Consider the following 14,447-nt stretch of genomic DNA (forward strand, 5'->3'; position numbering starts at 1 on the left):
CTTTTCATTGGATGCATCGTGTAGTTGCATCGCTGCATCCAGTTTTCCTTTCAATGTTCAGCCTTTCGTTGGAATGCGAAGTTTAGATGCATCGTGTAGTTGCATCGCTGCATCTAGCTCTCTTCCAAATGATCAGCCTTACGTTGGACGCATCGTGTGGTACCGGCTTAACACTTACATCAACGACTTCTATTTACCAAGTTTCCATTAAATATTGGGCAATTTTAAACATTGCCCTACTGTAATTTATAATATAATGAACTCGGTTTAATAGTTATGAAGAAGTTTTAGTGAGAATTGGATGTGTTATATAAATAATTTCTCTTATATCGAGGTGAGTTGATCATTTTTTAGGTTATACTAATATTTATCGGTAAATTTTGATTACTAATAGTTGAAATTTTATATAAAAAAAATTCTTGTTATATACTTAATTCATATTGATCTGATTTTTATTTAATCCTCAGTGAATTATCGTGAGGTGTTTGGATGATTGATTGGGAGTTATGACATGCTTTAATATCTTCTGTTTGATCTTCCATGCCTCACCATTACATCCAATTTATTTTCTCAGCTCTTTCCATATTATCTATTCAAGTTTTTCTATCTTCCACTATAATTATTACCTGCTATTTTCATACGAACATTTTTTTTTTTGGTATTTTGTTTTATCTTCGATTAGTTCCTGAGAAATTTTCTTTTTTCTGCATTTACTTGAACTATTAGATTTTCATTTATGTTTTACAGCGGTACGTATAGTAGACCTCACTATTTATTTCAAAATTTTGGTTTTTGGTACTTCTTTTTTTCTAAAAAAAAATGAACCCTCCATTACATTGAATGATTTACCAACTACTACAGACAATAACTTAATTTGCTTTTTTATTTATGAATCTGTTTTATTTTTTTTTTTTTGTTATAATTCATACTTTAGTCTGTTTTTACATCGTTGTCTAGTTTCCAAAAGTTTTCCAAACATCGCAGATATTCCTTCTATATAAGATCTATATATTGGTTCTTTCTGTTGTTGTAGTCTTGTTTTTAACGTCTTGAATATCGATTTTTTCTTCCACTTGGTTATCTTCTTATCTGTTTACCTTCCATTGGTCTCCAATTATCCAATTATTTTATCTACCGCTTCTCCAAGCATTCCATCATCTAGATTTTCGTCAAAGTTTAAACAATTTAGCACACTATTATTACAAAATCCGAATTTCTTGGTTTGGTTGAGGATTTTCTGTTAAAACGAACCTCCAAGGGATTTATAAACTTTTGGTAAAATGTTAATTGGTTCAACTGAAAGAAATATTTTTCTAGGTACCATGATTTCAACTAAAATAATAATTTTTGGTATACTTGTGGTTTCTATTTCTTCAAGTAGCCCAGTAGTGAATGGTAGGAATGGAATATTTATGCCTTTCAGTGAAACTTTGGATACTGTAGAAAATGTCATAACAAATGTAGCTAAATCTAAAGTTAGTATGACTTATCTATACGATTACTCATTTTTATACTAAAAAATGCTAATTTCTTTTTGATATACATTAATTATTTGATATAATTCCATATTCTAGGATCAAATCTACAAAGACTTTTTTAAAAACAAGAGTAGAAAAAATTGAGTTCGAGCTTTTAAATTTTAATCAAGTTTTCTCACTTTTATATTGTTCAAATAATAAAATTTTTGAAAATTAATTTTTGTATGATATTAGTAACATGGTCCCAAATATTGTAGAGACATAACAAATACATTCTATTTACTCCCTTTGTAACTAATTCCTGGTAACAAGTTTTTTGTTTTTTCTGTCTTGAGCCAAATTCTCACTTGATCTTCCCTCTTTTATCAAAATTTTTCCTTGTTTATTGTTCCACGTTGCCTGTGCTTTCCTCTTTTTTTTCCTGCCATTTCACTTAACTCCAAATCAACTTAACTGGTTCTGTAAGTGAGAAGTGGTCTGTAAGTTACTTTGTAGTCTTTTACTTTTGTTTCTTTGGAAATACCTTTTTTGTTTGTTCAATTTTTTCCTCCACATCTGCCATTATCATAAGTTTCGTTCTCTTTTTGTCTACTTTCATTTCGTTTTCTGTTCTCAAATTTTCTTGCAGATCCTTCTAGTTTCCTTTCATCCATAAAATCTGTGAATTGTAATTGGTTCAGACTGCATCCTTGTCGCACTCCTTCTCATATTGTAAACGTCTCTGAATTTCTCTTTCTACTTCTTATTATTTCTTTGTAGAAGCATTTTGTGACTTGTTTCAATTTGTAACATTTCTTGTCTTATATTTTTTCATTTCGAAATCTGTTTCCATGTCTATGAATGCAATGTATACTGGTTTGGATCTATTTGGATTTTATCGTAGCTTGTAGACTTGTTTTGACTATTTGTTCAAAAATCTTGTTTGGTTCATATAAGACCGATATTCCTCTAGAATTATTGCAGTCTTTGCTATCCCTTTTCATACACAGGTAGTATCTTGAGGTCGCTTTTTTCCTTGTTCTTTACCATATCGGTTGTGATTTCATCTTATCCAAGTGCCTTTCTATTATTTACCCGTTTCATTGCTAGACCTACTTCTTTTTAGTTATAAGATCTTCTTTAACTTCTTCATTTTCTTCTACTTCAGTATTTTCCTCTTCTTTCCCTATTTGCAGCATCGTTTCACTGCATATTTTATTTTTTGTGTCAAGCAGTCTTTGAAAATATACTTTCTGGTTCTTAATTGACATATTTTCTATCTTTTGGTTACCTCTAAGACTTTTCAATACTCTATACAAGAGTTTTTAGTTTATTATGAACTCTATCTTCAAATTCCTCTGTTAAATCAAAGCATAACTACCAGTAAACGTGTTAAAAAAACTTGATATGAAAAAGATTTCAGATACGGAGCTAACTACATCGTTTATTTTCACTATTTCTGAGCTCATCTAGACCCAGATAGACAGAGATATTATGTGTTCAAAAATTTTAGGCTGTCACTCCAGTTGCTCCGGATTCTGGCCGGACTAAAGCAGTTTTAGAATCTCTATCAAGAGAATCTCTTCCTCTTCAAATTGATAATAAATACGGTAATCTACAAGAATTTGTTGCAAATATATTTAAACCTCAACCAATCGTTGATACATCTCGAGAATATGAAAAATATGGAAACGATGCTGAAAAATCAAGAAAATTATCAACTGCGATTATTGCGGGTTACGAAGGTTTTTCTAACATCTTGAACACCGCCGTTGAGGTAAAATTTTTTGTATAATTTCAAATGTTGATGGATTCTCAGCAGCTAACTAAAATTAAGTACAAGAAAATAAAAACAATTGTCTGTCTAATAGTCTGAAGGAGGAATTTATAAGAACTGATTTCAAAATAAGTTTTAGTCTTGAGAAGATTATTTGGAATCTAATAGTTTCTAGTGTTTCATTAATTCCATTTTATCATTTTAGGTGCCATTTATTAAAGCCAAACAATTCGGAAAGACATTGACCACATCGTTAAATACTATTGGGGACAAATTAGTAGGATTATCCTGAATAAAAAGTAGAAATTTACACTGTAAATTATATTGTTCTGTAACTTTATTATAATATATTTTTATTTATTACAAACATGAGTTTTGATTCCTATTGGAGAAAATAAAACATTGCTTCAGGTTTGAGGATTATCCCCATCTCAATATCTGCAATTTTGGCCGTTTTGTATGGATGGTATTTTCGCCTTGTAGAGTTTTCACAATCAAATCAAAGACTGTTAAATTTTGTAGTTTAAGTAGAAGAGTCGGGTGATTAACTAAGAAAAACACATTTTTTTTACCAAAAATCGAGTTTTAATCGATTTAATCTCCGTGTTTGTAGAAGGATTTATCTTCTGCCTCAAAATAAGCTTCTGTTTCAGCAATTTCGACCTGAATTTCTTATCAGGGAGTATTTTTTTGAGTTTGCCCAATTGCCAGTAGTCACCGGGGGCTAGATCTGGACTATACGGTGGATTAAGAAGCAGCTCGAAGTCTAATTCATTCAATTTAACCATCGTTGCCATCGACTTGTGTGAATCGATGTATTGTCTTGGTAAAATAGTGATTTTGTCCTCAACATATGAGGCTGTTTTTGCATTCAAACGACCCAACTACTCTATGTAGTATTAGCCATTGATTGTACCGTCCTTTCGAAGATAGTCGATGAACAATTTGCATGCGCATCCCAAAATACTGAAGCTATAACCTTCCCAACTGACTATTTGTGTCTTTGGACGTGGTTCACCGGCTGCAGTCCACTCAGATGATAATCGTTTTCATTCTGAAGTGAAGAGATGGATCCATGTTTCATCCATCTGATTTATTACGTATAAACATGACCCAATGCTGGTCTGAATCTTCAGCACGTTGTTGTTTTTGATTGCCTGTGAGTAAACGCGCCACCAACTTTTTTCATGGTCAAATTGTAAACACACTGCTTGTCTAATATGTTTACGGCCTTAGCGATTTCAATTTACGTTTAGATATAACCAATTTGTGGATTTTTTCGATGTTTTCTGCAGAAACCACCTCAATTGGACGATCAGAACGATCACCATAATCGTAGTTTGTATGACCACGTTTAAATTCAGCAAATCGATTACAAATAGTTCTTTTTGATAAAGCAAAGTCAGGACAACAGTTTTGAAACCATTGCTGATATTGTACATTATTTTTTTATCGAGAATCAATAATAAATCAACACACGAAATTATTTTAAATGCATTCTTTTGAAAATAACAAAAATAGCTTCACTTAAATGGCTGTCACATTTTTCTGACCAATCGAAATGTCAGGAAATCTTACACTTAGTCTTTTGAAAGTTGGTACTTCTCAAACGTCATATGGATTTGATAATGGCAGCGCCATCTGTTTGTGGGTCACATGACTAGTTGAGAGATGATCCATTGTTTTGAGAATAACAAAAGTAGCTTCACTTAAATGGCTGTCACTTCTTTATGACTTAGCGAAAACATATGAAATTGGACAAATATTCTTTTCAAAGTTGGTACTTCATAAACGTCATATAGATTTGACAATTGCATCGCCATCTGTGTGTCAGTCACACGACTTAATGAGTGATTTCTAATGCAAGAATTTTAATAGAGAATAATCAGAATATTTCCTACAATTTCCATAAATGTATCTGAAGTTTTCAGCCTATTATTGGTCTTTTATAATTTGTACATACCTAGAAAAAAGTTTGAACGGACCAAAAATTTTATTTTGATTTCAAGAAAATTTTCCTTATAAATTTCACCCAAAATACGATTTTAAGTTTTTCTATTTAGTAAGGAAAGACAACAAGTTGATATTTCTGGAGCCACTGGTGATATTTATATTTAACACACTGTTTACACAACCCCTAGACCAACATTCAAAATTATATGTCTGAAGCGAGTTTCGATAAGCAAGTTATCGTCTTCAGAGACTGAAGATAAACTGAAGACGATAACTTATCGAAACGCGCGTCATACAGTGTAATTGTGATTGTTGATGTAGTTATGGTGTAAACAGTGTGTTCAGTAAGGAAATACAAGTTATGTATTCTGAACAGTTTACTTAATTGCAATTTGCAAGGTGTATAACCGATATATTTTAGTTATTTTATTATTTATTTATTCGTTTACGAAGAAATACATCGTTCGATAAAGAATATATCTTCGTTAAAATGTTCAATCTTCAACGGAAAATATTACGTCAGCCAAAATAGAAGAGCGTCTGAAAGGGCATCATAAGGACTGAGTTGTTGAGGCAAAAAGTTTCAGATAAATGCCTTATATTCGACTGTGTAATCATTTCTTATCATCTATCGTATATTGATGATGCAAACCACTTTTGTCAACTATAACGCCGCTATCCTCTTACGTGGATTGATAGGTTTCCATTTCCATTTGATTTTGACTATTTCTGTAGCCTCTTTCCAAGTTCCATGTCCGTAAAGGTCTTTCTGATTATGTTTGTTGTTGGTTTCCGTGATTTTTGACCTATTCACAGATATTTACGCTTTGTACTTGTTGAACACCATATTTTATACATTTCTTTCGATGTCATTTTCAGTACCATCTTGTTGTACGCCTAAATTATAAAATTGTTTTATTCTCTCCATGAATTTTGCTTCTAAATAGATGTAGTTTTCGATTTTAATGATTTCAAATAGTTTCCAGTTCATTCTTGATTTTTAATCATCGGTTTTTTCATTATACAATCTATTAAAATGTTTTGTTTGAATTGTATGTTGCCAGTTCCTCAAAATTTCTCAATTACGGTTATAAACAGAAAGTTTAATGTACGCAGTGAGATATTTTTTTATTAAAAATTTCGATCAAATTCCATTGATTATTCGTAATAGGTTTTAAAAAATCCCGTTGGAAAGCTTTTGATATTGAAAATCGAGTTTTAGTCAGCGATTAACTAATGAGTTTCCGTATGTCAGTCACGTAGATAGCAGGAAGCAAGCTTCCACTGCTGCAATAGCGATTAGATAAATATCACTCAATGTACACTATATTAACATAACCGCCACCAACGTTTAAACGGCATTGCGATAATCATTTGCGAGGTTATTTTGAATATCAAACGATTACGTGAATCTCGTTTATTATACTAAATATTTGTAGATGATGCTTGGAAATAGAAATTGTTTGGAATTATACGATGCGAACATCACCACAAATAGGCTCGTTCACATTAACATTTAATGGAATGAAAGAGGAGATTCTGCATTATCATTTACGACTGTAAAATTTTATGCAGTTGAATTCGACTGACGGCGACCAAGAAATCATTACAGAATAAAACTTCTTGTTACTTTGTTAGGTCGATAACTTTTTGAGTAATCCTTGTATACAAATAAGTGAATTCAAATTTAGTAGCTAACAGGACTAATAAATAAAAAAATAAATATAAAAAAAATAAAATAATAATAAATAAATAAAAAAACTTGGTGGATTGGTAGCTCGTAGCAAGCCTCAAACCCCCCCAATCTCTTCAAACCCTATCAAAACTACCCCTGTAGTGTTCGCCGATACCCTAGGAGGAAGGATATAAGTTTCGATCAATTGCTCTGAAACTTGGCACAATAAAATCATAGTTATCTACATAATTTTGTAGATTTTGGATTTATATACTTGATGGTCTGTCTTTGCTCTACTTTTCGAATTTCCCTCCAGGTACCAAGGCTAAGGAAGGCGCGAGCGAAACAAGGAACCTTATGAAGAAATCAGAGCATATCGTCCAGGCGTTTGTAAGCGTTCTTTTCAATTGAAAGAGCTTGATTGAGTTTTATGGTGAACTTTAGAGCAACGCAGAACAATCATTCGTATCCATACTTTAAAATTGGTACCACTATTATCATTTTTGTGTTTAGATCTATTTGTTTGACCACAGCAATCAGTTCAGAATTTGTGTGGCATCGTCCTCGTCGCCGCCAGCAATAATAACTTTGAGTTGTTAATCATTTATCCTCAATTCCCATAAGATATTTTCCAATTTGACTACACTTTTTGACTTTCCCTATATGTTCCGAATAGATCGAACATAAACATTGCTGAGGTCAGATTTCGTCAATATATCAAAAAGCGTTTTCTAGAATTTCCTAAATAATGTCTATTTTAGCCTAAACAACCATTACTTCACTGCAACAACTTTTCGTGATTTTTCTAAGGATTTCGATTGTATTAATCATAATATTTTGATCAAGAAATTGAAGTACTACGCTTTTAGGGGGACACATCTCGCATGGTTTAAGTCATAGCTTGATACAACGACGAATCTTCAAACTGCAAAAGAGAACTTTTGGATATTTACTCGTACTTAACAGCACGGACTTCTTCAACTGATTAAAAATTTTGATTCTTCCTTATACATCTTTGAATTCGTTTGCCTAATTCGTAAGCACGCTTCTCCACGTTAAGATTAGTTGAGGGCTCAATATTTTATAATGCAAAAAAATGCACAATCATTTGCCAATTGAAATCGTCGCATTCCTCAATAATTTGAGGGCATATTTACAGGAAAGTCGGATGCACTGTTATCAGATTTTTATAATTTTTCTCTAATATTTACCTAGGAAATATATATGCGATACGACACTGGAACGAGCTATAAAAAAACATATAATTGATCCACTTTACTTCGCGAAATTTCATTAACCTTTCCAAATCCCAAACATGGTCGCGTTTTATAAAGAAACAGGGAAAATTTATTTTACTCATTGCAACCCGCGCCCTGGGATATTAATTATTATATAACCTGTTGTGTTCTGAAGGGGAAAGTTTAATGTTCCGCTTCTTGGAAGTTGCTGATAAAAATTAGCCACGAAAAGCTCCGCCCGCTGGGTTAAACACCAACAGGTTTCGTTTTATCTCTTGAACAGAATTTATATAAATTCAAGAAATTTGTCATGGAATAAATAAAGTTCGTATTTTATCATAACATAATATGTTTAACTAATTTTTATTTAAACGTTTTGTCCTTGAAACTATGACTACAAATCCAGCAACAAGTCCTAGAATCCCGTTTGATTTTCACGCTTGAAACCAGTTTCGTTTTCAAAAGTTCTCATTAGATCGATACGCCCGAAAGGAAATAAGTTATTTTATTCAGGTCAGCTTTTTTCAGTTCGAAAATGACAAGCAGCAGCTAGATTGTAATTTGAGGATCACGACACCTAGGGGACAAGGAAGCAATGGCAGATCACGGCTGCATCGCCTCTACCAGAATACCCAAACAGCGTCTGACAGTAACGACGACATAAATTCTCCCCTGAGACGGCCTGGGGACGGATTGCAGTCTCTTTTTCTTATGGTCGCAACTCTCTAAGAGGGTATCGGTAGCAACGTATAGGCCAGTCATCCAAATACATTTCGTACTAATAAAAAATAAATAATGTCATTTTTTTAGCCCATTGTATTCTATGATTTCAGTCTAAGGTTCAGCAAGTTCTTAAAAACCTTGATAGAACTTTTCATAGATGATAGAACTTATCACTTTATCTTTTTCCTGTGCAATCTAATGGTGCAAGGTCTGGACTGAATGTTGGATGTGAGTAATATCAATATCAAGTATACTAAATATTCATTATTACACCATATAAACAACGAGATCATGTACTGGAATCTAAATCTCTTTGCTGTTGGCTCTGGTAATTATCCTTGCCATGATGTGAAAATTTCGAGTAGTAAGAACGGCAATGAAGAAAATAACAAGTTTTAACCAGTTAGCATATGATATTTACCTTTGTAAATAGATGCTAGACTTTAAACTACATAGCGTACGTATTTAATGAAGTCCAATTTGCTCAATTTGGGTATTTTCTTGTATAATATACTTAATCAGAACTTGCTTAGCTGTTTATTGACAGAATATACGTTTTTTCCTGATACTATTGAATTTGTAATGTTTTGTAACTTTTTGAAGTTATGGTGCACAAGATTTAGTGCAGCAACAATAAAAATTGATTTACCTGCAATGGTTTTAGTGTCCAGTATATTAAGGACTTTCAGTCCTTCTCAACTTCGATATATGCTTTGAGATAGCTCGTTGCGATGTTACAAAAAGTCTGGAACTCCTTTAAGCTATAGGGATTATGCTGGATAAGGTCATATTAACATAATTAGATGCGGGAAGATCTGTTTGATCGAATTGAAGCAGTGAGTTCCTGTAGGATAGAAATCAAGATATATATGTAATAGATTTATTACTTCGTTGGGTTTTCAGTCGTCAGCAAATCAAATTAGCTCTATTAATATGAGAAAGTCATGCCAGTCTGGATCAGTAGCTAGAAGATTAGAAAAGGAGCGAAAGAGGACATTTAAAATACTGAAATTTTTTCTTCCCAATTAAGACTGATAATTGGCGTCGCCTTAAGGAATTCCCTATAGAGTTTACTTTATCTTGTTGTACATTCTTTGCTGGTGCTTATTGTTTTGTTAGTACTATCTTAATATTGTGGATCAAAAGATATATTGTGCTTATTGAATATGAGAAAACTGAAGGAAGACATTTCGAATAAGGAACTGCCTTATTTATCTTTTTCTATATGAAGACTGTCATCCAGGAAACTGGACGTTATCAGTTTCGATTTTCAAAGTATTCAAAGTTTGTTGTGAATAGGGGACGTTATTGGATATTTAATACATTTCCAGAGGTTTGTTTTTCGAAGATTTTTACACATAAAAATAAATATTTATTATTATAAAATCGGAGGAATAATCAATATCAATGAAAATATCGAATCGTGAACATAAAAGCATTTCTATTGATCGAAGCTGTCGGAAAGCGTATGTATACAATTTCTTCGAAATATTTCTGCTAGACAATATGCGATAAGCAGTGGCGTGGCTTAGTGAGATTAATTGAATTCATAAATTTCTTTGGTAATTATTTAGTTTAAGTTGCATACGCCCTATTTCCTTCAAATTTTAGTATGTTATACAGTTTTTAATGCCGAAAAAGAATATACATATATGTTGGGCAGGGAAAATATTCCTTCACTTAGTTTTTAAGGTTTGAACATTGGAAAATGTACACTATCTTGTATAGTTGATATTTTGTAAATACTTGATGTTGGTGAGGATTGGGAGCAGGGGGGGCTTATGTTGACATTTATACTATCTATTAACACCTCCCCCCTAACCCAATCTTCTCCAACATTAATTATAATTAGTTACGACCAATGTAATGACACAAATCAATTTCTAACAATAATTATTTATTTACACGTACAAATAATCATCAATTTCTATTGGATACATTCGTGACATTTCTTCAATAAATGCTTCAATTCTATTGGATTATGAATAATGTCTTTTAAATAGAAATTCCCGAAAATACTGACGATAATAAGATCTAGTTCTTCCATAACGAATATCTCGCCAAAGTCGTTCAATATTTTGAGTATAAGCCTAACCTAACCTAACCTAACCTAACCTAACCTAACCTAACCTTATCTAACCTAACCTAACCTAACCTATCTAAATTTTCAACCTAGAAAAAGTATGTGAAGGAATAATTTCTGCGCCCTATGTATAAACATTAAATTATAAATAAATGGATTGTATTGTAGATCAAACAAAATAATTAATAAACTGCAATGAAATACTCGTTCTGTGGCAATAATTTTTAGTTTTTTCTTTATTTGTTGATCCTTAGAAGGACTGTGTATCGGCCTAATTTGTCCTTTATCAACAGTAGCGGGGACTTATTAGCATTTTAAGGCTTTATTCAGTGATTTTTGTTTTGAAGGGAAATTTTATTGCGGCTACGCTTGATGAATAAGAAGAATTTCAAATTTGCGAGATACTCCTGAGTATTTTTATGTGCAGTTGATAGAAGGACCACCTTGAATTATAATTAACACTGTTGACTTTCGAGGTTAATACCAGATTTTTTCATCAAACGTAACTGGAATTTTTACGAGTATTTTCTGGGGTAGTAAGTTTAGTGTTTCGAACATTCTTTTTAGAAATCTACAATCGTGAAAAATGAAATTGAAACATGCGATACCCCTGCAAGTCACTGGCAAAGAAGTTAACGGCATTAACTTCAAAATTATATGAAATATTGTGATGTTTTTTTTTTAATATCTGTTCACAATAATGCTAATTAGGGGTAACGACACTTATTAAAGGTTATCTACGATAATAACAAACAAGAATTTTACCTGAGAATAGAGACTACAAGTGATAGAGCTGCTCAAGCGAGAAGAGGAAAAGTGCGCTGAAGATGAATCAGCCAGCTGTTTCCTAAGTTTATCGTCGTTACCAAAAGGCTGGTAACTTCCATCGAAGACGCTGTTTCGAAGGAAAAACATGCAAATCCGAGAGATATGATCGATTCATTGTCAGCACATCGCGCTCATTGTTGTTCAATTCCAACGAGCTCAGAGAAAAAAACAAATAAGGGAGTATGAGCATTCCAAAGGTCAAAATGCTTAACAAATTGTTGTAAACTATTCCTAAACTTAAATAATTTTCAATAAAGAAAAAAAATAATATCTTTTCTCGTAAAATTCGTTAATTTTCGAATGAAATCCATTCAAATTTGGTTGTATTTCAACCTAACAAACACACGAACTTGTTCAACGATAAATTTCAATTTCCAACTTAACTGTTGCTCTGATATTAAATGTCGAATCCACCTGATATTCTTCATGTCATTCGCAACTTTGAATGCGATCACTGGTAACATATTATTGACTTTATACAGTTTGCTTATTCAGTTTACAACTTTTGACAGTTGAAGAGGCTGCTTCTATAGACCAGGCAACAAATTGAACATCATTTTTAGCATTCGTATCAAAAATGACTATTTTATGGCTTGGACACCATCTACGTAATGAATTGTGAAATTTGGAAGGCTCCGTTGACATCTAAATTTCCTTCAAAAAAGGTTAACTCATAATTCATTCTCTTGGTCTTAAGTTTTTGTGAGGAAATGGAATAAAGTTGAGAAAATTCAAGCAGAAAAGAAGAAAAATCAGAGAATTCAGCAGATCTACCGAGAGCTGGATCAAAACTATATGGGTTATATCATGAAGGAAATCGCTAGAAGGAGATTTCAAGAGTTAAAACTCACTCCTAAGGTTCATGGACTGTACTAGAAACGACTGCGTTAGGAATTTAAGGCATAGAAAATATTTGAACTCCAACTAATTAAAATAAGAGTTCCTACGAATCGTTAGATGTATTTTACACGTTTTTCCTCACATATCTTTTGTAGGCACAAAGTTGTAGGAGTAGTTTATGAAGTTTCTATCATTATTTACTATAAAGTCATAACACAAAATCAAACATAATAAAATTAATGACGAGCCATTTGCTGCCGTTGGCTTTTTGTTTATTTCTCGACTTAACAAACTTAAACGTGAAGTTTATTACTGAAATTACAAGAAAAAAATTCTCATTTCACTAACACGCACTTTGACTTTGATTTTGGTGGTGTTCTTAACGATGTATGTGAATTGTCGTTACAGGGTAACGCTATTTTCTACTTTAATTATATTAATTTGTTAAAGAAATATCGAGAATAGAATTAAAGGTGTTTTTCGGTACAATTTTATTTCCATTAAGGTATTAAGTGCTGGAAAAAAGTTACTAATAGACCTAAGACGTATCATACAATAAGAAGAAGATATTAGAAGACGACATGGACTTAGTGGAAAAAGGAATTACAAATCTAAGTACCAGGAAATGATAGTGGACAAAGAAGGTGAAAGAATTAATTGTACAAGTCGTTGGAAGACGATTCAAGCTCCACCTCGTCAATGCAATCCTATACAAGTTCTAAATCCAGTAAAATATCAGCAAGAGGCAAGCATGGATATTGATATAGACAAATAAAGTCGATTTCTAAAGTTCATTTCATTTAAAAAACAATAATACAAACGAAACATTAATATTTCAAGTCTAGACTATCGTATTCTATGGTTTCAAACAAATACTCAAGCAGGTTTTTGAGACCTTGTTAAAACCATTCTTTGAGCTTGGATTCAAAGTTTTTCTACCACGGATTCTCATTTAAGGATACAAAGCAAAACTGTATATTACAGATGCAATAAACAGCTTACTAATATGGACATCCATGTTGGAAAAAATAAGGATTCCTATATGGGAACCATATCCAAATGAAATGCTTGAATCGACGGGTTCTGGTAATTGTTCTCAATTTGAATACCGATTTAATCTCATCGACCAATAAAACGATCATCTTGTACCTCTACAAGTATAATTACTTTAGGAATAGAGCGCAACCCTTTTATTTCGAATTTTGACGTAATTTAGATACAGAAACGGTGATTTCGTGATCATAACTAATAGTCTCTGGAGCACTAAAACTTGACAATATACCGAAACCCGTGGATGAGTCACGCATTTATGTATGTAACAATTTATTATATCACCGACCTCCAAAAAAAAAAAAAAAAGTTTAACATGAATAATTTGTATCGTTATATATTTTTAGACGGCGCCATCTGAAAGTTGTTCGTTCTGCATTCATTTACATACCGAAAGTTGCGTTTTGAGTGTTCCATGTTGTGACAGTTCCGTACTGCAAAACACTTTCGGGACGCTCTGGAGTAGACAACTTTAACAGTTGACAGTTTCACTTCGATGACACAAACACATCTACAAATTGTATCGAAATCACTAACACATCCACAGAGATTCTATCAACATCTAAATATTAATAATTGTCTTGAAGGTACAATCAACAACAACAACTTTTGGCAAATAATTAATAAATTGATATTGACATTGCGAATATCATTAAATACATTATACAAATACAATAAATAAAATGTTTATAATTCTCATTATTTATTTTCTTTCCTCGGTGTAATTGAAAAAGTTTTGGATCTTATGCGTCGTCTAAAAAATGTTGTGTACGCCGCGACTGAAATACTACTTTCAGTCCTTGGCACACAAATAACTATTATA

At 32.4% G+C, this 14,447-nt stretch overlaps 1 protein-coding gene across 1 annotated transcript; it reads left to right on the forward strand.

Annotated features, from left to right (window-relative positions):
* Window positions 1-1,322: 1,322 nt before the first annotated feature.
* On the forward strand, window positions 1,323-3,606 carry LOC130447096 (uncharacterized). Its single transcript, XM_056783753.1, has 3 exons — window positions 1,323-1,475; window positions 2,971-3,234; window positions 3,440-3,606. Exons 1-3 carry the CDS (start codon window positions 1,323-1,325, stop codon window positions 3,524-3,526), a joined length of 504 nt encoding a protein of 167 aa, XP_056639731.1. The 3' UTR covers window positions 3,527-3,606.
* The last annotated feature ends 10,841 nt before the right edge of the window (window positions 3,607-14,447 follow it).

Source organism: Diorhabda sublineata, chromosome 7 (genome assembly GCF_026230105.1).
Source record: "Diorhabda sublineata isolate icDioSubl1.1 chromosome 7, icDioSubl1.1, whole genome shotgun sequence".
Classification (NCBI taxonomy): domain Eukaryota; kingdom Metazoa; phylum Arthropoda; class Insecta; order Coleoptera; family Chrysomelidae; genus Diorhabda; species Diorhabda sublineata.